We start from the raw sequence: 26,413 nt of genomic DNA on the forward strand, positions 1-26,413 counted from the left end.
GTTGCTAGGTTTTATTTGGATGTGTACCTGTTGTGAACTCAAATCCTGCATTTCTTCATGCAGGAACCTAACATCGACTTAGAAGCGGGAGCTGTTGCTGAACCGAAATCAAATTCATCACAGTATGCTTCCATGTCTTTCAATGCATCTTTATAGCACCGTTTATTTTTCTAATTCCATTTGTGAGATGATATGGTGGCGATCAATTGTCAATTTAGGACAAAAATCACCCTAAAGATAGTCAGGTTCTTAGGAATATGATGCATCAGGGAAAGCAATAGAGATATTTTTATGTCCTCTAGGTTTATGTAATGAAGATTATAGATCCCGAATGCATAATTTGCATTTTTACATAGTATGCTGTTCCTACCACCTGATTTCCTTTGTCTTATTTATTAGACATAGCCCTAAGTTTTCTGGATTTTGCCCTAGGAATAAATGCTGTATTTCTAGTGCATTTTATGAAATTGATAGGCAGTGGAAAAAATCTTAAAGGTTATGAATATGCATTATTGATCTTTCAATTACAACTTGCATCTTGTACTTTTATTTTAAAGTCATCAAGAGACTGTAATTGAAGGGATTGAGAATCCATGGACTTTTTTTTCTTCATTTTTCGGGTATCATACATAAAATGAAAAAGGTATGATACCCCAAAAATGTAAAAAAAAAAAAAAAAGTTTGTGGATTCTCAATCCCTTCAATTACAGTCTCTTGATGACTTTAAAATAAAAGTACAGGATGCAAGTTGTAATTGAAAGACCAAATAATGCATATTCATAACCTTTAAGGTTTTTTCCACTGTCTATCAATTTTATAAAATGCACTAGAATTACAACATTTATCCCTAGACAAAATCCAGAAAACTTAGAGCTCTACTATGTCTCAAAAATAAAATAAAAAAGGAAAGCAAGAATGCGAAATTATGTACAATCTTTTATTACATTCTTATTTAATTGATTACATTCCTATGTTGTTTGTGCTTACGAAAAGGCATATCCCGTTGAAGGTAGGGTCGAAACCGAAACTGCATGGTTAATCGCTAAAAGATGTTTTCTTGTGCGGAAGAAATTTCATGAAATTATAGCAGTCGGTATGGAACTAGTCGTAGGAAAAGTGCAGTTACTAGTATGATAAAAAATTTGAGTTTTGCATTAGGCAGTTGTTGAGATGCTCAGACAAAAGCGGTGAAAAATTATCAAGGTGACACAAATAATGGGGATGAGGTAACAATTTTCTATTTTTTTTTTCAGCACCTACTTTTATTTTTTTGAGATAATTATTTTTTTTCCCACTTTATTTGTTTTAGTTGATGCGAGCAAACAGTTGGTACCTAATTTTGCCCAAATTCATCACAAGGTTCAACCATCACAAATGTTGGAAGGTTGTGAAAATTTGCCCAACATACTGAATTATTAAGTGTGTTTCTAACGTTGTTCCAAAGGAGACGACGTTAAAAGGTGAGACTGACAAGTAGAGTGGTTTATTTTATAGAAGTCAAGTTGAGTATGCAAGGAACTTCAGATTGATAAAAGAGATTGGGAAGCTATGTTCATGAAGGTTGACGACAAAGCATCGCCGAACACACAAGCTTTTTGTAGGCACAAATTAAGGAAAGTGACAAGAAGAAGAAATCTTTTATGTGATGAGGCACCTCGAACCTCAGTGAAGACGAACCTAGCATCACAAATTGGTTTGGGTACATATAATTATTAGGTTATCTTATTAGATTTTTAAGATGTTCCCCTTTTTATTTGAGAAATAAAATTTAATTATAATGTTTCATTGATTTATGAAACAAACATAATTTAACAAAGCACTTTAATTAAATAATAGAACTATATATTAAACAAATAAATCTCGAATAGTTACAACAATGCCGTTTAATATTTACTTCTCATTACTTGGGCTTTAATTAATATAATTGCAGATTGCATCCGCTATATTAATTGAACATAGCACCAATTAATTAAGTTTTGCTCTTTATATTGTTCTTTTACACTTTCTGAACTTACAGTTATGTGAATTAAATCTTTGAAAATATATGTGCCCCGGTTTGAATCCCCAAGCATGGTGTCGTAGGTTTGGTATATGCGTTCGAGTTCAAATCTTTTTTCTCATAAGTTATATGAATTTGGAGTATTCATCAACTTACATGGTCGGTCTTATAATCCTTGTGCGACATAAATAAAAAGTGTACATGTACAGTTGTGTATTAAAGTCGAGATCTTGATGCTCCCAAGATACATGAACAAAAATAGTTACACTATTCATAGATTGTACATAAGTGATCGGATTTAGATTCATAGATTGTCTCTGTTAGACTAAAAACTTGAGGGTTTTAGAAAATTGGAGGTCTTGTGCGGTAACACTACGTGCACCATTCTACTTAAGTTAGGGAAAATAATACTAATACCTTTGGATTAAGCCTAATGAAGTAGGTTCGAGGTTCATGGGTGGTCTTGCTTTAAGTTGATTATAGAAGGAGTGCAAAGGTATTACTGGTTTTTTGGATATTCAGGATAGAACCACCCGTAACTCAGCCGGGGGGCGGGAAATGGTTTTTGGATATTTAGGGTGTGTGAATAGTTGACAGAGAATACTTTAGGGGTGTGATATTCACACACCCCATTTTACTTCTCACACATACCTTTTTAATTTTCAATCGTAAGATTGGATGAATTGAAGAATATCAACTGACATAATTTATCAATGGGTGTATGAGAAGTAAAATGAGATGTGTGGATACCACATCCCATACTTTCTTGTACCGCACACATAAATTGATAACCAAGTGTTATTATATAAGTAAATGAACACTTCAAGGCACTTGCCATTTGGTATGGTTGTGAGTTTGCTAAGTCTATGGGCTTGCATAGAATTATTGTTGAATCAGATTCTAAAGAGAACATTTCTGCTTTGGCTCATGATATGTCCTCTGGTCGCTAGGAGGCTTATCCTACGTTGACTAAAATCTTAAGGCTTAAGGATATCTTCCAATCATGCCGCTGGTCTTGGGTTCCGAGATCAGTCAATCTGGCGGCGAACCGCTTGGCGTCGAGAAGTAACACGGAGATGTGCGGGTCTACTTGGATTAGCCGTCCCCCATCGTCATTGGTTCATATTTTGAACAAGGATGGTCTCCCTTGTCCCCTATAATTGTATTTTGGTAGTGAAAGGGGTGACGTTTGGCACTTGGTGCTGTGTCTTTAGTATGTACTCCCATCTTCACTGCTTTCTATTTTTCTCCTCTGGTTGTTGCCTCCTGGTAGGCTTCCTTGTGTTTTAGCTCCGGCCCTGGTTATGAATTTATCCAGTTTCTCAAAAAAAAAAAAAATTGGACACATCAACACTTCAACTCAGTGGGTAACCAGAGGTTTAGTCAGCTATATGACTCGGTCCACTAGGCCTCTTGACTTGGGCTGGATCTTGTAAAAGTTGATGGGGCCTCAACGTGGGTTGTGTCAAAGCTTTTACACACTACAGTACTTGAGAAAATAAAATGTTAGGATTAGATGCAACATGCGGGTTTGGAACCCAAGTGATTGATTTAGGTTGTATGTTATTTTTTTTATGAACTATGGTGTGGCTTAAGGTAGCTAGAGTAATGTACAAACATTGTTCTCGTTATATTTTAAAAAATCTCTCCATGTTAGCACGTGTGTTATGATGGATAAAATCGTAATAGCAGATGGAATTTAACAATGTTTTCAAGGAGACAATAATACGATATCTACTTGAATAGGGTTAATTGAATTCCAGATTTCCAATTGAGGAGTAAGGAGGAGGTGGGTCCCAGTGACCCTGCCAATGGGTGTAGGATTTTCTCCCTTCCTATTACCATCCCATTACATCCCCTCCTCTCACTCTTCTTTTTGCCTTATTTTCTATATAAAATTTTCAAAACAAGATATAAACATAGCGTAATTGCAACCGTTTAAATAAGAGGTGATGGAAGGGGGGAGAGATTAGGAGGGGAGTTCCTACTCCATAGAACTTGGACTCAGCAAATGTCACGCCTGTACAACAATTATTGATGGCAGATCACCGACTGCTTAGAAGCCGGACTTGTCTTTGTTTTATAGGCTCAGGCGCAGACTGCGTGTCTGGCTCTGATATGGACAAGGATTGTCTGCCCTCCATTTCCAGTGCCCTCCCCGTGCCCTCCTGTTTGTGTAATCACGGTTAAGCCACGTCAACATTTTATATTACTATTCATTTTTGTCTTATTATATATATAAAAAAAACAATATAAAATGTTGACGTGGCTTAACCATGACCACACAAAACAGAAGAGCACGGGGAGGGCATCAGAAGTGGAGGGCAGACAATCCTTATCCCTCTGATATGCCATGCTGCAGGCTATAGATGTCCTAAACCCTTTTTTTGGAGCTTTGTTTTTTAAGAAAACTAATGTAATGTTTGAAAACTTTGAGTTTTAATCATAAAGAGAAAATAAAAGGTAAAATAAATAATATCATAATTGATATTTTAGTGTAAAAATGTAATTTTTCGTTAAAATATACAGTACCGAGAGGTTTTCTCTAAAATTTGTTTGTTTTTGTTGTTTGGGGGTAGGGGTAGACACCCCCTAGCTAAGACTAAGACTGGAAAATATCAGCTTTTGTCCTACGATTTTGGTACGATGTAGGCAGCTTATCTCCTCAGACTATGACCTCGTTGCTTTGGTCTGTGGCTGATGGGTGGACACGTCCAATTGATACAAATTCGTTGACTATGATGGATCAAGAGTGGAGCATTACAATGGCCGTGATTTCGTTCACCTGCCAAAAGATTTTGCATCTATGGAGTTGCTTTTTTATTTTTTGGAAGGAAAAGTCGACATCATTAACTTGAAAAATTATAAAGAGTTATAACGAAAAGATCATAGTACTGTTTATTTTAACGAGAATTCACATTTTTATACTAAAAAGTCAAACTTGATACTATTTATTTTACCCTTTATTTTGTCCTTATCGTTAAAACTCAAAGTTTTCAAGTCATTTTCATTAGTTTTCCTAAAATTATATTGTTTGTTGAATGAGAAGGTCCAGAATAACATTTGGAGGCTCCTCAATCCAAACTACAAGCCTAAACAAGAAACATGTTTAATAGCCGATCCTTGGCATAAGATCATGCTTGGAAAGACCTTTAGGAGTGGTTTGGGATTGAGGTGCTTAAAAAAAAAACACTCATGAAAAAAAGCTGTAAGGGTTTTAGGTGTTTGGTAAACTAAAAAAAAAGGCTTATTTTGGAAGCTGGTGTGAGAATAAGCTGAAATCAAAGAAAAAAGCTAAAGCAGCTATTTACAGCTTTGGAAAACTAGTTTTTTTTCAAAGCACACAGAGTTACAGTGCTCCTTTAATGAAAATACCCACTATCAGACTGCCTTTTTTTCCAAAAGCACTTTTACAAAAAAATTTACCAAACACTCGGCTGATTTATTTCACAGCCGCTTATTCTCACAGCAGCTTTTTGTCAAAGCACAACAATACCAAATCAGCCCTTAGTTACACTGAGCCACCTAAGACTAAAGGATTTCGAGTGTTCAAACTGGAGTGTGATATTGATGCTGGTCCACAATGGATGGAGGTTGTTGAACTTGGTGGTCGGGTATTATTTGTGAGCAACCACCATTCCGCCGTATATTGTACTCTATGGTCAAAAGGTAGAAAAAAAACAATATTTAGTTTGACTTTGATTACTCGTGTTATGACTCAACCGGATGTAACTATGGAATATTTTCCTTCACAAATAAGAGTATTAGGCATTTTAGTTGCCCCAAAAGTCGTTCTTGGTCGCAGTTGTATACCACATCTTTATGGTTCGTACCCGATCTTTGATAGGCTAGTTTAATTAAATTTTGTTTTGTTTCCTTTTTTAGTTGGAAATATTTGCTTTTTTATTCTTATTCTTATGAAAATCGTTTACTTCTCATACTTATATGCACTTAATACATATATAACTAATGTGAATATATGTATTTAATACAATCTCTTTTATAAGCTAGATAAATTTAGAGCATCTAGATATTATATTAATTTGCATGGTTGATCTTATAATCCTTGTGCGGTATAAATAAAAAGTGTATATGTACAATCGTGAAAGTCGAATTGTGATGGTCCCGAGCTACATGAAACAAAATAATAAAATTCTAGACAAACTGTATACATGTGACCGGATTAAAATATAGAATACAGTAGCGTTTAGTACAATGCAAAAACGTCAAAGAGCCTTGCACTCTGTTCTAGCAAAACCATTCCTGATTTCATATATAAAATGAGGTACATGAGAGATGTAGTCTTTGTACTCTTTTCTAGCAGCCAAACATACAAAAATGGACTTAAATTAATGAGATCCCAACAAAAGTAGGCTTTTTAGCTAAAATGATCACTGAGATTTGCATAACTCATCACTTTGATACCTAAGATTTGAAATCAATAGAAGTGGTCTTTGAGTTTGTCCACAAGCAATCATTTTGGTCATTCCATGAAAAATTGTGTTAAATAAGGAGCAAAATGACAAAAATACCCTCAATTTAATGAACAATGACCAAATGATTTGACAAAAAGTAAGGGTGTTTTTGTCATTTTAGCATTATTTAATGAAATTTTTTCATGAAATGACCAAAATGATTGATGGTAGACAAACTCATGGACCACTTTTATTGATTTCAAATTTCAAGGACCAAAGTGAGAAGTTATACAAATTTCATAGACCATTTTGGCTAAAAAGCCACGAAAGTATTAGGCAGTATAGAGATTGCATTTACATAATTATATGTGTGATTTAGTACCGAGTGGGCATGCATCCCATTGTCCAATTAAAGCACAGCTTAAATTTTGAAAGAGAAATGATAAAGCAATAGAAATTCCAATTCACACCTAAATAAGGAGATCATCATTCGCCATTATTTATACCGAGCGAAGAGAGACTTACTTGCATATTAAACGTTAAGATGTCATTAGTTATAATAGTATTTTGAATTAATTACATATTATTTTGTTGTTTAATTTTTCTTCACGATAATAAATAATTGGTTTGAGATCTCACAACAGCGACATCGATCATGGCAATTTAAATTTGCGTACCTGTAGTAATGTTATGTATTATGCATTGATATATATATACACACAAACACACACGCACACATATATATGTGCATATATATATATATATATATATATATATATATATATATTCATATGCAATTGCAATTTTGTGTAAATAATTGAGAGATGAAGTCATTATTTGCTGTTTTGAGGATCATGTATATATTCATATACAATTGCAATTTTGTATAAATAGTGCAACCTTGATGGATAATGTTACTGTTTTTGTGTAATTTTTCTTAGCCTCCGTCTGACTAACACCTAGTGCAACCTTGATGGATAATGTTATTGTTTTGTGTAAATGTAATGATAATCATGTTTCATATAGTCTATTTTCCTAACAAAGACATATCAAACACTGCAAGAAAACACGGCTACTGGGACAATATTTTATGCGAAGCCCAACAATTGTAACATTAGATCATGAAACATCGTTTCACCTATTGAGCGTAACTTGCACCTGGAAATCGCCATGCTAGGCTCAGTAACCATTTGGATTATAGGTCTCATTCTGTCGCAGTTTTCGATATGCCTAAAACTACGACAATACAGATAAATAGGATTTACCATTATAGTAATAACTAATCTCCGAGCTCAAAGACAAAAACCAAGACAACATCAAATTGTCGAGAAAATTTTCAGTGTCATGAGAATATGTCAAGTACACTAAGTGTTGAATACGTAAAAAAAATTTAACAATTTATATTATAACACTTTGTATCCTGCGCCGTTTTCGTGACACACTGAACACTTCCTCTGAAATGGGCACATTGAACACTTCCTCCAAAATGCCAGCTAATGACTTACCTAGACGTGAGAAGAACTCGTTGAGTTCTCCTAACAAGTCTCCAAGACCAAACCCCCGATCATATACCAAACCTAAAACTAGAAGATGGAATTCAGTACACACAATCTATCTAATGGAACTGTTAACTACGTTGCAAAAGATAAAAGATTAGTTCAAAAGAAGATGATATAGAGAGAAACAAGAGAGAGATTGAAAAGGAAAAATGAAAGCTCTTGAATTGATTGATCTTTTTGATACAATAGGTCTAGCATAATATGCAAACACACATTACACCAAATGTTATAATGCAATTCGTAGATTCTTTTTTTTTTTTTTAAGTTTCCAACTAATTGAGTTATTACATTTTGTTGTACCAAACATTGTTCCTGATAGATTTTCAAAAATCTCTCCAAATTATCATGTGTGTTATGATGGATAAAATTGTAATAGGAGAACTGTCAAAATCGTAATTGGAGATTGAATTTAACAATGTATTTAAGGAGACAATTATACCATATATACTTAAACAAAGTTGAATTGAAATCCAAATTTCCAATTGAGGTGTGAAGAGGAGGTGGGAGGAGGAGGTTGGCTACACGTTTTTTTGTTTTTCTATTTTCATTTTTTGTTTATCCAAAGGGGTACAAAACAGGTCATGGCCCGGAGAGGACAAAGACGACGTTCTCGACTCCCGGTTCAATGCCGCCTCATACGCCTTTTTTTTTTCTTTTCTTTTTCTCTATTTTTTCAGGAATTGCTTTCAATAACAACACCAAGCATGCTCCAATAATTTTGGTCTAGCAATAGGTGGCTGCTTCGTTGTTTTGGTTTGTATTGTGGGAGAGCAAGGTGCCGGCCAAATGTGAGGGAGAAGCTGGAGCTTGGTTTGCAAGAATAGTAGATATGTTGGTGTTCGGTTAGAGAGGTAAGAATGATTAAAATTTTAATCATTAAATTAATTTAATGTTGTTTAATATATACCCCTCTTACGATTTTCAGTGTTTTAACAAAACTCCCTAGATTTTAAGAAGAGAAATTTTATTTGAGCTCAAATAACTTCATATGACTTAAAACCAACTTTAAATGTGGATTGTTTTTTTGTTATTTTTTTGTTTGTAATTATTTCATAATTATCATCAAGTAAAAGTTGGAATTAACAACAAAACTAAAATTTATGAATAAACTCACATTTAGTAATCAAACCTATTTCGCTCACTATTTATCATACGTTTTCTAGTGTGTTAATATTGCCTACGAAAATATGTTGTTTCGACTTTCATGGCTGGTCTTATGATATTTGTTTATGCAAAGGAATCTGGAATGTTCGAGTTCAAATTTCTCTTTCCATAAGTTAATTGAATTTATAGCATATCCAAATATGTTATTTCAACTTGCATGATTGGTCTTACAATTCTTGTACGACATAATAAAACGTGCACATGTACAATTGCGAAAATCGAATTTGTAATGCGCACGAGCACATGAACAAAAACAGTAACATTTTGCGTAAAATGTATAAACGTGACTGAGTTAAAAAATCTAGGCTAGAGCTAGGCTTTTGACAAACGAGAATTAACTTTTCATTTTTATAATTGAGTAGACAACTATCAGAAATCAAACCATTTTGGTATTCGAATAAGTTGGGTGCATACTTTGAAAAAATTTATATCAGAAATTCCTAGTTATCAGAATTGCAAAATGCCATTCTGACTTTCATTTTAACTTTTGAAAAAACATTCAGATTCAAAATATTTGTGTACAGATTCAAAAAATTTATTGTCGAAAATTAGAAATCCATTCCGACTTAACTCCTAGTTGAATCTTATTATTTAAATCATAAAGATATCATAAGAGTTGAACTCTAGCTTACCTGAAATAAATAATTTCATCTTTATCACAAACCGAATGTTGTATCCACCATTAGCTATTCATGGTTGGAACATAAAAAAAAATAGAGATAATTAGTAAGTGATAATCATTTGACACGAACAATTCATAAGTTAGTTATCATTATCCATTCTATTTACGGAGCTATTTTCCTCTTGTTTGTCTTGTACGCCTGTTATTCTTATCGTAGAACCACTGGAGGATATGGAGGGGAATGGTCAGCAAGGTCAACAAGTAAGCCGCGATCAACAGGGGCGGGGCGACCGTGGCCGTCATCAACAAGCACGCGGTCGTCGTAGACGAGATCAACAAGATGTCGGCAAGGGTGGCAAAAAGCGGGAGTTGTTGCTGAACCGAAAATCAAATTCACCACAACAACAGTATGGTTTAGGGTTTAAGTGTTTTTCAATGCTTCTTTATAGCATTGTCTATTTTACTAATTACAGCTACCGCAACCATCACGTCCCCCATAGAATACCTTCATACACAGCTCCATCTCTAATATAATTATGGTGGCAATCATTCATTGATTTAGGTCAAAAATCATCCCAAAAAATAGTCATGTTCTTAGGAATAGGATGCATCAAGGAAGCAACAGAGATATTTTTATGGGCTCTAGGTATTTATTTACATATTATTATAGATCTCGAATGCATAATGTGCGTTTTTTTACCCTAGTATGTTGTTCCTACTACCTGATTTCCTTTGTCTTATTATTTAGACATAGTAGAGCCCTAAGTTTTCTGGATTTTGCCCTAGGGATAAATGCTGTAATTCTAATGCATTTTATAAAATTAACGGACAGTGGAAAAAATCTGAAAGATTATGAATATGCATTATTCGGGCTTTCAATTACAACTTGCATGTCTCTACTTTTATTTAAAAGTGATCAGGAGACTGTAATTGAAGGGATTGAGAATCCATAGACCTTTTTTCATTTTTAGGTGTATCATATATTTTCTCATTATTAGGGTTGCGAATTAAAATGGTACATATTAAAAATAAAAACATTATGATACACCTAAAAATGAAAAGAAAAACAAAGTTTTGTGGATTCACAATCCCTTCAATTACATTCTCCTAATGACTTTTAAATAAAAATAGAGAAATGCAAGTTGTAATTGAAAGAACGAATAATGCATATTCATAACCTTAAAGATTTTTTCCACCGTCCGTCAATTTTATAAAACGCACTAGAATTACAGCATATATCCCTAGGGCAAAATGCAGAAAACTTAGGGCTCCACTATGTCTCAAAAATAAGACATAGGAAACCAGGTAGTAGGAACAACATACTAGGGTAAAACACAAATTATGCATTCGGGATCTATAATATTTTGTAAATAAAGACCCAGAGCCTATAAAAATATCTCTATTGCTTCCCTGATGCATCTTATTCCTAAGAACTTGACAATCTTTGGGGTGATTTTTTACTTAAATCGACAAATGATCTCCACCATAATTATATCACAAATCACATATTGAACTATGGTACAAAGGTAATCTATAGGGGACGTGATGGCCGCGAAAGCTAGAATTAATAAAATAGATGGTGCTATAAAGAAGCATTGAAAGACATGGAAGCATACTGTTGCGGTGGTGAATTTGATTTCCGGTTCAGCAACAGCTCCCACTTCTTGACCACTGCCGCCAATATCTTGTTCAGCAATTGGTCCCCTTCTTGACCACTGTTGTCGACATATCATAAAGGATCCTGAAAGAGTCCGCATACCATTAATCCTGTTATTTTTGTGCTCTGCATTTTTTTTTTCACCGACTTTAAATTTCTTATCACACTAGCAAATCTTATACATAAATCTTAAAATAAATTACAAATTATTGAGTCTAGGATCAACAGAAGCAATTACGACATTTCAGATATGGGATAAAATACATTTTCATAGTTGGAAAATGATGCTAAAGCCTCTTGTGTTTCAGAAGGAAGTATATCCTTGCAGTGATGAGAGTTAGGAGGAATTGAGAAGGGAGAGAGAGTGAGGCGTGAAGATTGCAGAATGAATTGGGAAAAGATGAGGGTCTCAAGGAAGTATGAAATGATTTGGAATTGGGAAGGTGGTAGTGTTATTATATAGTGTTAGAGAAGCGAAAGGTTTTAGGGTTTTCATGTCTCAAATTACCTGACTCTCACTTCCCAAATTAACCTTGTAATGACCTATGAATATCCGCTAAAATATGTTGTGTGATCGCATAATTTGGCATGAGTAGTGGGGATACCTTGGTAAAAGAAAAGAGGTGAGGTTGGTAGGTGAGAGTAATGGGGATATCTTATTCAGTACGTACTATTTTGTTGTTTTTTTTATCTACTGCATTATTCACATCAATGCGTTTCGGGTTGGAAAGATAGAGAGGAGAGGGCTCGGCCTTGTTAGTTGTCACCATCCCAGAAACAGGCCCTTCACTTTCTGGGGCACATGAAAGTTGCATAGCATACAAACCCCCAATAGACATGCCCATTCAATTCAACTTTTTGTCCTCTCTCTTCCTCTCTGGTAACCTAGCTACATCCATTGTATTTTTTCAGTTTGCTTGCTCAATTGCTTTCTAGGAAGAAATTAAACATTAGATCAACAAGGAAAGTAATAATAATGATTTGTAGATGAAGGTCATCTCATATCTGTCCATCTTCTTTCTTGTGCCCAGAGCTTGCACCCACCTCAGTATATCAACATATCGAGGACTAGTGAGTAGCGCGTACTGATGACTAATTACATGTTCGATTGAAATTTCTTTTCATTAAGACCAATGAAACAAGATGTATCTCTAGACCATCCATAACCGAAATGCAAAGTAAATCAAAGCTCTTATATCTGGGTTCAATCTTTTTATTGTTGGGAACACAAATCGGTCTTCAAAATATGTTAATTACTTGATCATATTTTCCTTATAATTTTGGGGTATTTTGATATGGGTCCAAAGTAACTAAAAATTGGACCTATTTCAAAAGTCAAAAGTCACTAAAAATTAGACCTATTTCAAAAATATGTTTATAAAATTGGACCTATTTCTAATTTTCCCTATAATTTTTCAGTTTTCAGGCTAATAATATAATAAGCATTCTTCATTACACATTGAAAATGCTAATTTACTTATTGTCTTCCATTTTTTTTAGTGTCAAAGCATAATTAAAATTGTAAATTTAATTCTCGTTTGTCAACAGCCTAGCCTAGGATTTAGCCAACTGGTTTCACACTAACGACCTCAACAATTTGGAAGATATTTGAGAATATGTATTCTAATTTATTGGAAGGTATCTCTATGGTTTAACACCGTCAACTTATTGGAAGATATTTTTATGCTCCCGGTGAATTAGCTCTATTTTCCAAATTTTGCAGCTATGTCAAGAGAAGGAGAAAATGGTATTGATTCCCCTCGATTATAGGAAATTAAACAGAGAGTAAATGGTAAGTTTTTTTTTTCTCCAAAATAAATAATTAAATGCATAAACATAACCAAAATTACAGAATCACGTAATTTGAATTGAATAAAAACTGTTATTAGTACTTCAAAAATCTTATTCTACATTCTTCACAAATATATATATATATATATATATATATTTTTTTTTAATCATAAAAAATTTGGAATGAAAAATATAATTTGTGGAGTGCTAATAACAATTTACATTTTTAATTTATAGCTCTTTCTTACTCGTTCTTTTTATTTCTTTCAAAATCTGTATGCTATTTTTTTATTTATTTCTTTTTCATTATTTTTCCCTCCTCATGTGCCATATTCAGTTTTTCTCTCCCAAATATGAAATCTAGAATGGTTGACTGCTATTATTATTATTTTTTAGCACATCGATTTATTTTTAGAGTGTTGATAGACCAACTTCATTGTCCTATTTTTCCAGCAACATTCTAATTTCACTCACCTTAAAAAATTAAAAAATTGAAATGTTATTTTCTCACCCTTTATTATTTCTAAAGTAACCTTTAATATATATTAAAAAATTTATACATTTTTTTTAATCTATCCCATCCTTAATCGCAGCACCACATTCACGGTGCAGCCGAAGCCCCAACCTGCCTGCCCACTCATCCCCATCTCGCAACCCATCCACCACCACGTCTCAATAATCAATATCTTTGTCCCCTACCCACCACCACACTCTCTCCTGATACCTACCCCTCTGCCACCGAAACCTGTCCCCCTTTTCACGCCATAACCAAATCCTTCTCCAACTACATGGCCAACCCATAATAATTACTCTAGATAGCCCCCAACCCCTATCCTCATTTGGGATTTCAATGAATGTCATCCAACCTAAACCCTAGAACCCAACAATTTTTTTTTTGGTTCAAATCTGTGGGTGTTCAAAAGTTTCTCCATTGAAGTGGTTATAGTAGTTGATGGTGGCGCAGTATTTACATGTCAGCTGCCCAATTATAAACAAGGGTTTAAAAGTATTTTTCTAAAATGAATATATGTCAATAACATTTTGATTACAAGGTGGATGAGAAATGGGGTGAGTTTAGTAGCACTCTATTTTTATACTAAATGGAGGGGAGTTTGGCTAAACCACACAATGATCAACCTAATTTGGCATCAAATTCACCATCCACGCAATTCGAACCTAAAACATCTTACTTATGATGAATATCACCAAATCATAATACTGAGTGGCTGATTGACTGTTATTTAAATTAAACAAGTAACCTATACTTCCCATAAATGTAGGAAAATGGTTTTGAAGAATCCGATGCATAGGATAGAAGCATGCTGGGACCAATGAGCACTTTCAATTTCGATAAACAACACTGAAGTCATAGAATTAGCCGACCAATGAGCACTTTCAATTTAGATAAACAGCATTGCTTTGAGACGGACTAATTATCTAAGTCTCTGTCAGCAAATAATCTCTAAGTACTTGTTGGAATAGGTCATCTTATTAGTCTAAAATTTCATCAACTAATGATAGCTCGATCAAGAAATGAAAGCAAGCACGCGAAATTATGTACAATCTTTTATTACATTCTTATTTTATTGATTACATTCCTATTTTGTTTGTGCTTACGAAAATGGCATATCCCGTTGACGGTAGAGTCGAAACCGAAACTGCATGGTTAATCGCTGAAAGATGTTTTCTTGTGTGGAAGAAATTTCATGAAAATTATAGCAGTCGGTATGGAACTAGTCGTAGGAAAAGTGCACTTACTAGTTACTAATATGATAAAAATTTTGAGTTTTGTATTAGGCAAATATAGAGATGCTCAGACAAAAGCGGTGAAAATTTATCAAGGTGACACAAATATTGGGGATGAGGTAAAAAATTTTCTAATTTTTTTATTAGCACCTACTTTTATTTTTTTTGAAATAATTAATTTTTTCCCACTTTATTTGTTTTAGTTGATGCAAGCAAACAGTTGGTACCTAATTTTGCCCAAATTCATCACAAGGTTCAACCATCACAAATGTTGGAAAGTTGTGAAAATTTTGCCTAAAATACTGAATTATTAAGCTTGTTTCTAATGTTGTTCCCAAAAGACGACGCTAAGAGGTGAGACTGACAGGGAGAGTGGTTCATTTTATAGAAGTCAAGTTGAGTATGCAAGGAACTTGAGATTGATAAAAAAGATCGAAAAGCTATGTTCATGAAGGTTGACGACAAAGCATCACCAAACACACAAGCTTTTTGAAGGCACAAATGAAGGAAAGTGACAAGAAGAAGAAATCTTTTCCATGATGACGGACATGGCATCTCGAATCTTAGTGAAGACGAACCTAGCACCACAAATTGGTCTGGGTACATATAATTATCAGGTTATCTTATTAGATTTTTAAGATGTACCCGTTTTTATTTGAGAAATAGAATTTAATTATAATGTTTCATTGATTTATGAAAAAATAAAAATTAACAAAGCACTTTAATTAAATATAATAGAACTATATATTAAACAAATAAATCTCGAATAGTTACAAAAATGTCCTTTAATATTTACTCCTCGTTATTTGGGCTTTAATTAATATAATCGCAGATTGCATCCGCTATATTAATTGAACATAGCACCAATTAATTTACTTTTGCTCCTTATATTGTTCTTTTGCACTTTCCGAATTTACAGTTTTGCGAATTAAATCTTTGAAAATCTATATGCGCAGGTTTGAATCCCCAAGCATGTCGTAGGTTTGGGATATGTCACTTGCGTTCGAGTTCAAATCTTTTTTCTCATAAGTTAGATGAAAGTGGAGTATTCACCAACTTGCATGGTCGGTCTTATAATTCTTGTGCGACATAAATAAAAAAGTGTACATGTATAATTGTGTATTAAAGTCAATTTTGATGCTCCCAAGCTACATGAATAAAAATGGTTACACCATTCACAGACTGTACATACATCATTGGATTTAGATTCATTGTCTCTGTTAGACTAAAAACTTGAGGGTTTTAGAAAATTGGAGGTCTTGTGCGGTAACACTACATGCACCATCCTACTTAAGTTAGGGAAAATAATACTGGTTTTTTGGATATTTAGGATAGAACTACCTGCAACTTAGCCGGGAGGCAGGAAATGGGTTTTTGGATATTTAGGGTGTGTGAATAGTTGAATAGAGAATACTTTATTGTACCGCAAACATAAATTGATAACCAAGTGTTATTATATAAGTAATTGAGCACTTCAAAATGATTTTTTGTTTGTTTATAATATGATATTTAGTATGCCAGACCGTGTTTTTGATACAATGAAAATTTTATGTGGCATGGTTACGTTTTTGTGACATGGCGGTTCCGTAAATGAATCCAGAGGACATAGAAAAAAAAATGAAACGAAAGAATCCGAAGTCCCACGTCTAAAAGTGGACACATCAGCACTCTCAACTCAGTGGGTAACCAGAGGTTTAGTCAGCTATGACTGCCCACTAGGTCTCTTGACTTGGGCTGGATCTTGTAAAAAGTTGATGGGCCTCAACGTGGGTTGTCTCAAAGCTTTCACACAACGGTACTTGAGAAAATAAAAGGTTAGGATTAGATGCAACATGCATGTTTGTAACTCAAGTGATTGATCTAAGTTCTATGTTATTTTTTTATGAAACATGGTGTGGCTAAGGTAGCTAGAGTAATGTACGAACATTGTTCTCGTTATATTTTCAATAATATCTCCCAAGTTAGCACGTGTGTTATAACGGATAAAATCGTAATAAGAGAACAGTCAAAATCATAATAGGAGATGGAATTTAAGAATGTTTTTAAGGAGACAATAATACCATATCTACTTGAACAAGGTTGAATTGAATTCCAGATTTCCAATTGAGGAGTGAAGAGGAGGTGGTACCTAGTGACCCTGTCAATGGGTGTAAAACTTGGGAAATTGACCATCTCCGGATTTCTTTCACCGACTTCACTAAATCAATAAATTTGGATCCTTGAAATTTGATTTAACGGTTAAAGTTATTATAACTTTTAAAGGAATCTCCAGTTTTTAACCGTTTGATCAAATTTCAAGATCCGAATTTATTGATTGGGTGGAGGGGTAGGTACCCCCTAGCTAAGACTGGACAAGATCAGCTTATCTCCTACCATTTTGGTACGATGTAGGCAGCTTATCTCCTCAGACTATGACCTCAGGTCTGTGGCTGATGGGTGGAGACGTCCAATCAGTACAAATTAATTGATTATGATGGATCAATAGTAGAGCATTACAATAGCTGTGATTTCGTTCACCTAGCAAAGGATTCTGCATTTATGGAGTTGTTTATGATTTTTCATAAGAAAAATTAAAATTAAATTAAAAAAAATAATAATTAACAAAAAAAACAAATAAAGCCGTAGTGAAAGATACTACAAAAAGATAAAAAGGTAATTTTAGTCGGACCTGGATTCTCTCCGAGGCAAACCCTCGGGATCTTGCTGAGCGACAAACACTACAAACAGGGAGTTCCTTTTAAAGTTATAATAATTGTAACCGTTGAATTGAAATTGAATGACCCATGTTTGTCTCTCAGCATGATCCCTAGGGTTTGCCTCAGAGGATCCAGTTCCATTTTAATCACCATTCCGCCGTTATATAGTATCCTATGGCCAGAAGGTTGAGAGAAACAATATTTATTTTACCTTTGATTACCTGATTTATGACTCAACCGGATGTGATTTTGGAGTATTTTCCTTCACAAATAAGAGAATTAGGCATTTTAGTTGCCCCAAGAGTCGTTCTTGATCCCAGTTGCATACTGCACCTGTATGGTTCGTACCTAATCTTTGATAGGTTAGTTTAATTAAATTTTGTTTTGTTTCCCTTTTTTAGTTGGAAAGATTTGCTTTTTTATTTTTTTTTTATAAAAGTTGTTTACTTCTCATACAGTCATACTTATATGCACTTAATACATATATAAATCATGTGAACATGCATATTTAATATAATTACTACATTTAATCATTCATGAACGGAACATACCTACATTGGGATCAAATTATATAAAATAGATTTAATGTCGTGTGGAGTCTTGATTCAATAACTTTTTATTATTGTAGCAAGACGTCAATATAATGATAATCCCGTTTCATATAGTCCATTTTCCTAACAAAGACATATCAAACACTGCATGAAAAAACGGCTACTGGGATAATGTTTTATGCGAAGCCTAAGAATTGTCACATTAGATCATGAACATCGTTCCACCCTATTGAGCATAACTTGCACTTGGAAATCTCCATGCTAGGCTCAGTAACGCTATGGATTATAAGTCTCCTTGTGTCGCTATTTTCGATAAGCCTTAAAAAACGAAAATACAGATAAATAAGATTTACCATTATAGTAATAACTAATCTCCGAGCAAAAACCAAGACAACATCAAATTGTTGAGAAATTTTTTAATGTGCCGATAATATGTCAGGTACACCAAGGGTTGAATACTTAAAAAAATATTCAAATATTTGTCTTATAACACTTGGTATACCATGTCATTTTCCTGACACTGAACACTTCCTTTGAAATGGGCACACCGAACACTTCCTCCAAAATGCCAAAATGCCAACCAATGTCTTACCTAGATGTGAGAAGAATTCGTTGAGTTCTCCTAACAAGTCTCCAAGACCAAGCTCTCGGTCACAGACCAAACCTAAAAGGCTAAAACTAGAAGATGGAATTCAGTACTCACGATCTATCTTGTGGAACTGTTAGCTACATTGCAAAAAATGAAAGATTAGTTCAAAAGAAGATGATATAGAGAGAGATTGAAGGCTCTTGAATTGATTGATGTCTCTGATACAATAGGTTTAGCATGATACACAAACACACATTACACCAAATGTTCTAATGCAATTTGTAGATTTTTTTTTTAACTTTTCAACTAATTAAGTTATTACATGGGAACTTTAACGAAAAGCTTACAGTATTGTTCACTTTAACGAAAAATCACATTTTTACACTAAAAAGTCAATCATGTTACTATTCATTGTACCCTTTGTTTTATTTTTATATTAAAACTCAAAATTTTCAAACTTGTTTCATTAGTTTTCTTTTATTACATTTTGTTATACCAAACATTGTTCCTGATAGATTTTCAAAAATCTCTACAAGTTATCATGTGTGTTATGATGGATAAAATTGTAATAGGAGAACAGTCAAAATCGTAATCGGAGATTGAATTTAACAATGTTTTTTACGAGACAATAATACCATATATACTTAAAAAAAGTTGAATTGAAATCCCAATTTCCAACTGAGGTGTGAGGAGGAGGTTGGCCACTTGTTTTTTGTTTTTCTATTTTCATTTTTTGTTTGTCCAAAGGGGTACAAAACAGGTCATGGCCCGGAGATGACAAACACGACGATCTCGGGTTCCGATTCAATGCCGCCTCATACGGCTTTTTTTTTTTTGGAATTGTTTTCAATAACAACACCAAGCCTGCTCCAACAATTTTGGTCTAGCAATAGGTGGCTGCTTCGCTGTTTTGGTTTGTATTGTGAGAGAGCAAGGTGCCGGGCAAATGTGAGGGAGAAGCTGGTGTTTGGTTTGCAAGAATAGTAGATATGTTGGTGTTAATATTGCCTGCGAAAATATGTTGTTTCGACTTGTATGGTCGGTCTTACGATATTTGTTTATGTAAATGAGTCTGGAATGTTCGAGTTCAAAATTTTCTTTCCACAAGTTAATTGAATTTAGAGCATATCTAAATATGTTGTTTCAACTTGTATGACCAGTCTTATGATTCTTGTACGACACAAAAAAAGCGTGCACATGTACAATTGTGAAAGTCAAACTTGTGATGCACACTAGCTACATGAATAAAAATAGTAACATTTTGCGTAAAATGTATATTTGTGACCGAGTTTAAAAATCTAGCTAGTCTACATACTTGCATGACTACATGGACAAAAACAGTAAGAGTATCCATAAAATGTATAAAGTTGATTGCAAAAGGAATGTAAGGGTATAATGATATTTTGCGTAAATATATATTCATATATTAGAGGATGGGACATAAATAGGAAAATTAAAAAGTTCCACTAATTTTATTTTATTTTTCAAATTAAGAAGCATTTGGTTGCTTCGTCAAGGTAGTCTATTTTTTTGGAGTCCAAAAAGACTTACCGAGTTATTTTAGCCTCCATAGCCATTATTGTGTATGCACAAGCGTCAAAAATTGAACAGAGGACATTACCGTGTGAAACATTGAAGATTGATTGTGGTCAACGAATACCATATAGGGAAAGAATTGTGTAGTCCTAATTATCTTCCTCGGACACTTACCTGAGCTTCTGTTCTTATCCGTTTGATAAAAATCCCATGGTCGTAATATAAAGATCAAAGTTAAAATTGAAAATATAATTATTTTTCTTTTAGATGGAAGTTTCCTGCATGTTTCACTTCCCCTCTTTACTTTACGTCTCAATATCCTCCAGCAATTATTCAACAGCCATGGATGAGAGGGAGAGATAGAGATCGAGACGGGCGATATTTAAGGGTGAGAATCAAACTCAAGATGTTGAATACTTCATTAAATAAGGGGTACCCTTAAATAAGCTACAAGTCCATCGTTGGTTGAATTGAATGAGGCGAACTGTTATGTCTTCGGGCCATTGGGGCCAAGCCCGTCTAAGCTTAATTGTTGCTTATAGATAATTATTTGTAAAAATCGTGTTTTTTAATTAGCATATATGCTTCATGTATTCTTGGAACAATATGGGTTCACAATTTTAGTTCCATAGCTTTGAATACAAAATGATACGACAAATTCAAAAACTAGTTCCCGTTGTTACACTCGTGTAACTTTATTAACAAAAAAGAAAAACATCAACCTTGTTTTATGAAACTGGCGGGGTGAGCTAGACCAGAGTAAATGAGCATCCAACCATAGCTTAACCCGAGCGACGCCATTTTTGTCTCTGACTTGACGGGTCATAGACTGTATTCTGTGTTACAGTTGCATCCCAAACTTGTTATATGAGAATAGTATGATATTTATTATTTCGATAAACTCGTTTTCGAGTTGCATATTAATTGGTTCCTCCTATAGGCTCTGTTTACTTCTCTTCCAACCCAAAACCCAGCAAAAGGCCAAAAATTTCAGTGGGTATATCTGTTCCATGTTGGGTCTGCAACATCTCACATCGATCAACAGAGAGAAAGTGATATGCCTTATATATACATGTTCACCTCCATTTACTACGAGACCTTTTGAAACCTCACTGGCTTCGAAGTTCATCGGAACTCCGAAGTTAAATGAGTTCGAGCGAGAACAATCCAAAGATGGATGATCCACTAAGAAGTTTTTGTGTTTTTCCATAAACAAAATCGTGCAAGCTGAGCCTAAAGCAGATAATATCGTGCTACGATAAAATCAGTCTGGAATGAGACAGGGTCTGCGTTGCCGTGCTTGGTGTGTACTGAGAGGAGAAGTGCTTGGTCTGCGTTGTCGACACACCATCACAATATTTCAGTAATTTTCTGGGTCACCAAAATTATTGTATATATCTAATTTTAAATTGACTTGGTCGTTGCTTGGTCTTACACACCAGTCCAAAAACAAGGCTAATTTGGTAAATTCATCAAAACCAGAAGCAGCAGAAAAGCCAGCCTCTTCCCTTCCCTCCCAAGCCCACTTAAACACCATGACCCAACCACTCCCACCCTCACCAGAGAAAAATGCGTGACAGAGTCCTTACCATAGGTAAATGAAAGTTGTGGCCCTCCCTCAGCCTGCGGTCAATCAGTCATCCCTCCCTCAGCCTGTGATCAATCAGTCATAGCTTGTCACATCTTTCATAAGTTCATAGGTTCAACTGGCGTTTCCAAAAAAAAATGTGGAAACAAAGAATTTTGTTATTGCCAGAATCCAAATAAAGGTTTTACATATAATATTATTGTTTGTGTCAAACGATTATCACTTACTAATTATCTCCACTTCTTAAAGTGTCAAAGCTCATTTGATATCTTAATGATTTAAATAATAAGATTCAACTAGGGGTCCAAGTCGGAATGAGATTTTAATTTTTGACAATAAATTTTTTTGAATCTCTACACAAAAATTTCGAATTTGATGTTTTTTCAAAAGTTGAAATGAAAATTTGAATGGATTGAGAGATTCTGATAACTAGGAATTTTCGATATAATCTTTTTTTCAAAGTGTGCACCTAACTTATGTCGATACCAACATGTTTTGATTTCTGATAGTTTTCTATTAAATTATAAAATGTGTTGTCAACTCTGTATTTTAGTTTTAGATATAGTTTGTTCATTGATTTTTATATTAATCATACTTGTAAAATATGTTGTTTCGACTTGCACGGTCGATCTTATGATATTTGCTTATGCAAAGAAATCTTGAACATTCGAGTTCAAATTTCTCTTTCCACAAGTTAAGTGAATTTAGAACATATCCAAATATGTTATTTCAACTTGCATGACCGATCTTATGATTCTTGTACGATACATGAAAAAAAACAGTAACATTTTGCGTAAAATGTATATAAGTGACCGGGTTTAAAAATTTAGCTTCTTTACATACTTGCATGACTACATGGACAAAAACAGTAATAGTATCGATAAAATGTATAAAGTTAATTGCAAAAGGAATGAAAGGGCATAATGGTATTCTGGATATCAGTGGACTGAGAGGGATAGTGGTTGGTGGGATTAAGTTTTAGGTTAAGGAGGTTTTGCACCAGTATACAGTTGCGGTCACAATGGCTACATGTTTTTTGATTTTCTGTTTTCCTTTTTTATTTGTCCAAAGGAATTTTTAGTACCCATTCCTACCAGCTGCTGCGTTTGAAATCCTATATTTACAGCTATAGTCACTCACTCACTCCCTCCCTCCCTTCTCTCTTACTCACTCCCTCTATCTCATTCCTCTGTCCCTCGTCTCTGTAAACTCGCTCCCTCTATCTCCTTCCTCTCTCCCTCTTCTCTGTAAACTCGCTCTCTGTCCTTCTTCTTTCTCCCTCTTCTCTCTTCCACCTTTCTGAAATGGAACATCCCGAGTTGGCTAACATTCTACCTTTCGTTTACGGAGGTATTTTCCTGCTTTTTATTCTATATACTTGTATTGTTTACTTAGGACAACCTGCGGAGGATGACAACCTCCGGAGGGGGAATGCTGCTCAGCTGAGCGTCATTCCCCCTCCAGAGGTTGTCCTTGAGCGTCATTCTCCTCCTCCGCAGGTTGTCCTAAGTAAATAATACAAGCATATAGGATAAAAAGCAGAAAAATACCTCCGTAAACGGAAGTTAGAATGTTATGTCGTTGATATAATTTGTATTTTTAGTTTTCGAATACATTTTTATTTTTTTTTTCAAATACAGTCGAGGATATGTTGTTGATATGATTTGTATTTTTAATTTTTGAACACATTTTTATTTTTATTTTTTCAAATACAACTGACGGCATGTCATTGATATGATTTGTACTTTGGAATTTTTTTTTCAAATACAGCCGACCACATGTCGTTGATATGATTTGTATTTTTAGTTTTCGAATACATTTTTTATTTTTTATTTTCCAAATACAGTCGACTGCATGTTGATATGATTTGTATTTTTGGAAAGAGAAGCCTATGGCCGCACGAACCAGTAGCAGGAAGACAAGAATAGAGAAGAAAGGAAGATTATAAATCCGTTTCATTCCTTGGCCGTCTTCATTGTGCCTCTCCTATCTTTGCTTTCCCATTCCATTTCCTTTCCTTTTGCTTTTCTGCGGCATTTCGTCGAGCAGGTTTTCTTCGATGTTTTTGTTCACAAATTGTTAACACTTACAACAGACATGTATGGTTCATCTTATTACCCGTTTTAAATTTGTGCTTTTCTTTTAATTACAGAAACCATGATCAGATTGTTTAAAGTGAAAGAAAAGCAAAAGGAAACAGCTGAAAACGCAAAGGAGAATGGTCTCGTAAAGAAGCAAAGTGCAGGAGAATTGCGTCTTCATAGAGGTAAATATGATTTTAGGATGTATATATGTTATGATTTGTTGCAACGTGGTACAAAGTTATACGCTTACATGCATATTAAGTTCCTAAATACACGTTTAACTCCAACGTACGTAAAGGCAAGGTTTCTGTGTTTATTTTAATTCCTTCAACCAGTCCTTCAATTGTATTATGACACAGAAATCAACGCAATGACGTTTTAGGATTCATATTGCCGATCCTATTTAGTGAGAAAAGGCTTTGTTGTTGTTGTTGTTGTTGTTGTCCTTCAATTGTATTATGATGTTGTCTTGTAGATATAAGTGAGTTGAACATGCCAGAAGAATGCAAGATTTCATTCCCCAATGGAAAGGATGATTTGATGGACTTTGAGATTACCATTACACCTTATCGGGGATATTATATGTAAGTAACCTTTGATCTGAAGCTTCATTTGGCTCTCTATACGTTGTTTGGATTTTGCAACTTCGATGTCATCTTGCTGACACCGACATTTTGTACCTCTTGTCGCAGGGGTGTTGTGAACTCAAATCCTGCATTTCTTCATGCATGAACCTAATCATGAGGACCCCTTGAATCAAGAAGCAGCTGATCTTTTGAGGGACAATCCAAAATTGTTTGGTTTGAACGTGAGAAAATCGATCGAGGGAAACATATGGGTGGGAGGGGCCCATTTTCCTGGGTGCAAAACGGGTGACTTCTACTGATTTGGTTTATCTAGGGTTTTGCTTCTTCGTGGTCCAACCATGGTTGTATGAGGTTGAAGGTTTGTATGTTTTTTGGGTGTTTTCTGCATTTCAGGTGAGTACTTGGTGGGGATTGTCTGGTGGCACATTTTCAGCCCATACTTGTAGCAGGAGAGTGTGTATTAGTGTAATTTTGATCTTCCTTCCATTAATAAGATGGCATCATGTTAAGGCTTGGTTTTGACTTGCTATTTCAATTTAACTGTCGTGGCCTTTTTTTGTTGATGGTTCGATAATTTGGGGATGCAGTTATTAATAAAACAACAATTCAACATATCGTGTCTCCCAGTTCAACCTCAATCATTTACGGTCTTGTCTTGTGGCAAATTTTCAGCCCATAATTTGCGGGTGCATGTATAAAATCATAACTATTATACGTATGATTTAGCATTTTGCTCATTCGGAGTATTAGATTAAACTCATGAAAACATAAAACTTCAGAGAAATGGGACTACATAGTGGCGGTGTCCCAATCCCTTATGCATCGTCATGTGCTTTAATTTACTGACATAACATTTCATGATTAGTTTAAAACATCATCACTTTAGCATGTTAGTTGTATGCGAGTTCTTCTCCCAAAGATGCATGAATGCAAATTGCAATCAGTTTTTCAGCATGTTTGATCCATATCCTGTAATTTTGGGTTGGGCCTGGTGAAATAGGCATTAAATGTTGGAATTCAAAGCCCATTATCTTACCCAAAAGCCGTTTTCCTTCTTCCTATTGTGCAACTCAAATCCCCATGAACACTGTTATTTACGTATTGTATCACCTGTTCACGGTATCTCTGATCGTAACACAAAATATTTCGTGACCTCAAACAAATTATCCGTTTTGTTGTTGCTAGGTTTTATTTGGATGTGTACCTGTTGTGAACTCAAATCCTGCATTTCTTCATGCAGGAACCTAACATCGACTTAGAAGCGGGAGCTGTTGCTGAACCGAAATCAAATTCATCACAGTATGCTTCCATGTCTTTCAATGCATCTTTATAGCACCGTTTATTTTTCTAATTCCATTTGTGAGATGATATGGTGGCGATCAATTGTCAATTTAGGACAAAAATCACCCTAAAGATAGGGAACTTCAGATTGATAAAAGAGATTGGGAAGCTATGTTCATGAAGGTTGACGACAAAGCATCGCCGAACACACAAGCTTTTTGTAGGCACAAATTAAGGAAAGTGACAAGAAGAAGAAATCGTTTATGTGATGAGGCACCTCGAACCTCAGTGAAGACGAACCTAGCATCACAAATTGGTTTGGGTACATATAATTATTAGGTTATGTTATTAGATTTTTAAGATGTACCCCTTTTTATTTGAGAAATAAAATTTAATTATAATGTTTCATTGATTTATGAAAAAAACATAATTTAACAAAGCACTTTAATTAAATAATAGAACTATATATTAAATAAATAAATCTCGAATAGTTACAACAATGCCGTTTAATATTTACTTCTCATTACTTGGGCTTTAATTAATATAAT

General features: G+C 34.5%; 3 protein-coding genes and 1 long non-coding RNA gene across 6 annotated transcripts in view; 3 read left to right on the forward strand and 1 right to left on the reverse strand.

Moving 5' to 3' along the window:
* Nucleotides 1-1,716, forward strand: part of LOC126612387 (NEDD8-conjugating enzyme Ubc12-like) — a 56,613-nt gene extending 54,897 nt beyond the window's left edge. The window contains exon 9 of the mRNA XM_050280795.1: nt 1,561-1,716. The gene's annotated coding sequence lies outside the window, so the exon portion shown is untranslated. The remainder of the gene's footprint in view (nt 1-1,560) is intronic.
* The window catches only part of LOC126612399 (uncharacterized), a 172,387-nt gene extending 160,531 nt beyond the window's left edge, over nt 1-11,856 (reverse strand). Inside the window, exon 1 of the long non-coding RNA XR_007619044.1 lies at nt 11,376-11,856. This is a non-coding gene — a long non-coding RNA (uncharacterized LOC126612399). The remainder of the gene's footprint in view (nt 1-11,375) is intronic.
* The window catches only part of LOC126612382 (NEDD8-conjugating enzyme Ubc12-like), a 52,330-nt gene extending 26,446 nt beyond the window's left edge, over nt 1-25,884 (forward strand). The window contains exon 7 of one of the 3 annotated variants that reach the window (XR_007619020.1): nt 25,825-25,884. Coding sequence is in view for 1 of the 3 variants with exons in the window: in XM_050280786.1 (XP_050136743.1) it covers nt 64-82 (19 nt within the window). In the remaining 2 variants the exon portion in view is untranslated. Of the gene's footprint in view, nt 1-63; nt 124-25,824 lie in introns of those variants that run through there. The other 2 variants (XR_007619021.1, XM_050280786.1) reach the window with 2 other exon arrangements.
* LOC126612391 (NEDD8-conjugating enzyme Ubc12-like) lies at nt 23,831-25,093 on the forward strand. Its single transcript, XM_050280807.1, has 4 exons — nt 23,831-23,962; nt 24,066-24,179; nt 24,473-24,581; nt 24,690-25,093. Exons 2-4 carry the CDS (start codon nt 24,071-24,073, stop codon nt 24,727-24,729), a joined length of 258 nt encoding a protein of 85 aa, XP_050136764.1. The 5' UTR covers nt 23,831-23,962; nt 24,066-24,070; the 3' UTR covers nt 24,730-25,093.
* Nucleotides 25,885-26,413: the final 529 nt, after the last annotated feature.

Source organism: Malus sylvestris, chromosome 17 (genome assembly GCF_916048215.2).
Source record: "Malus sylvestris chromosome 17, drMalSylv7.2, whole genome shotgun sequence".
NCBI lineage: Eukaryota > Viridiplantae > Streptophyta > Magnoliopsida > Rosales > Rosaceae > Malus > Malus sylvestris.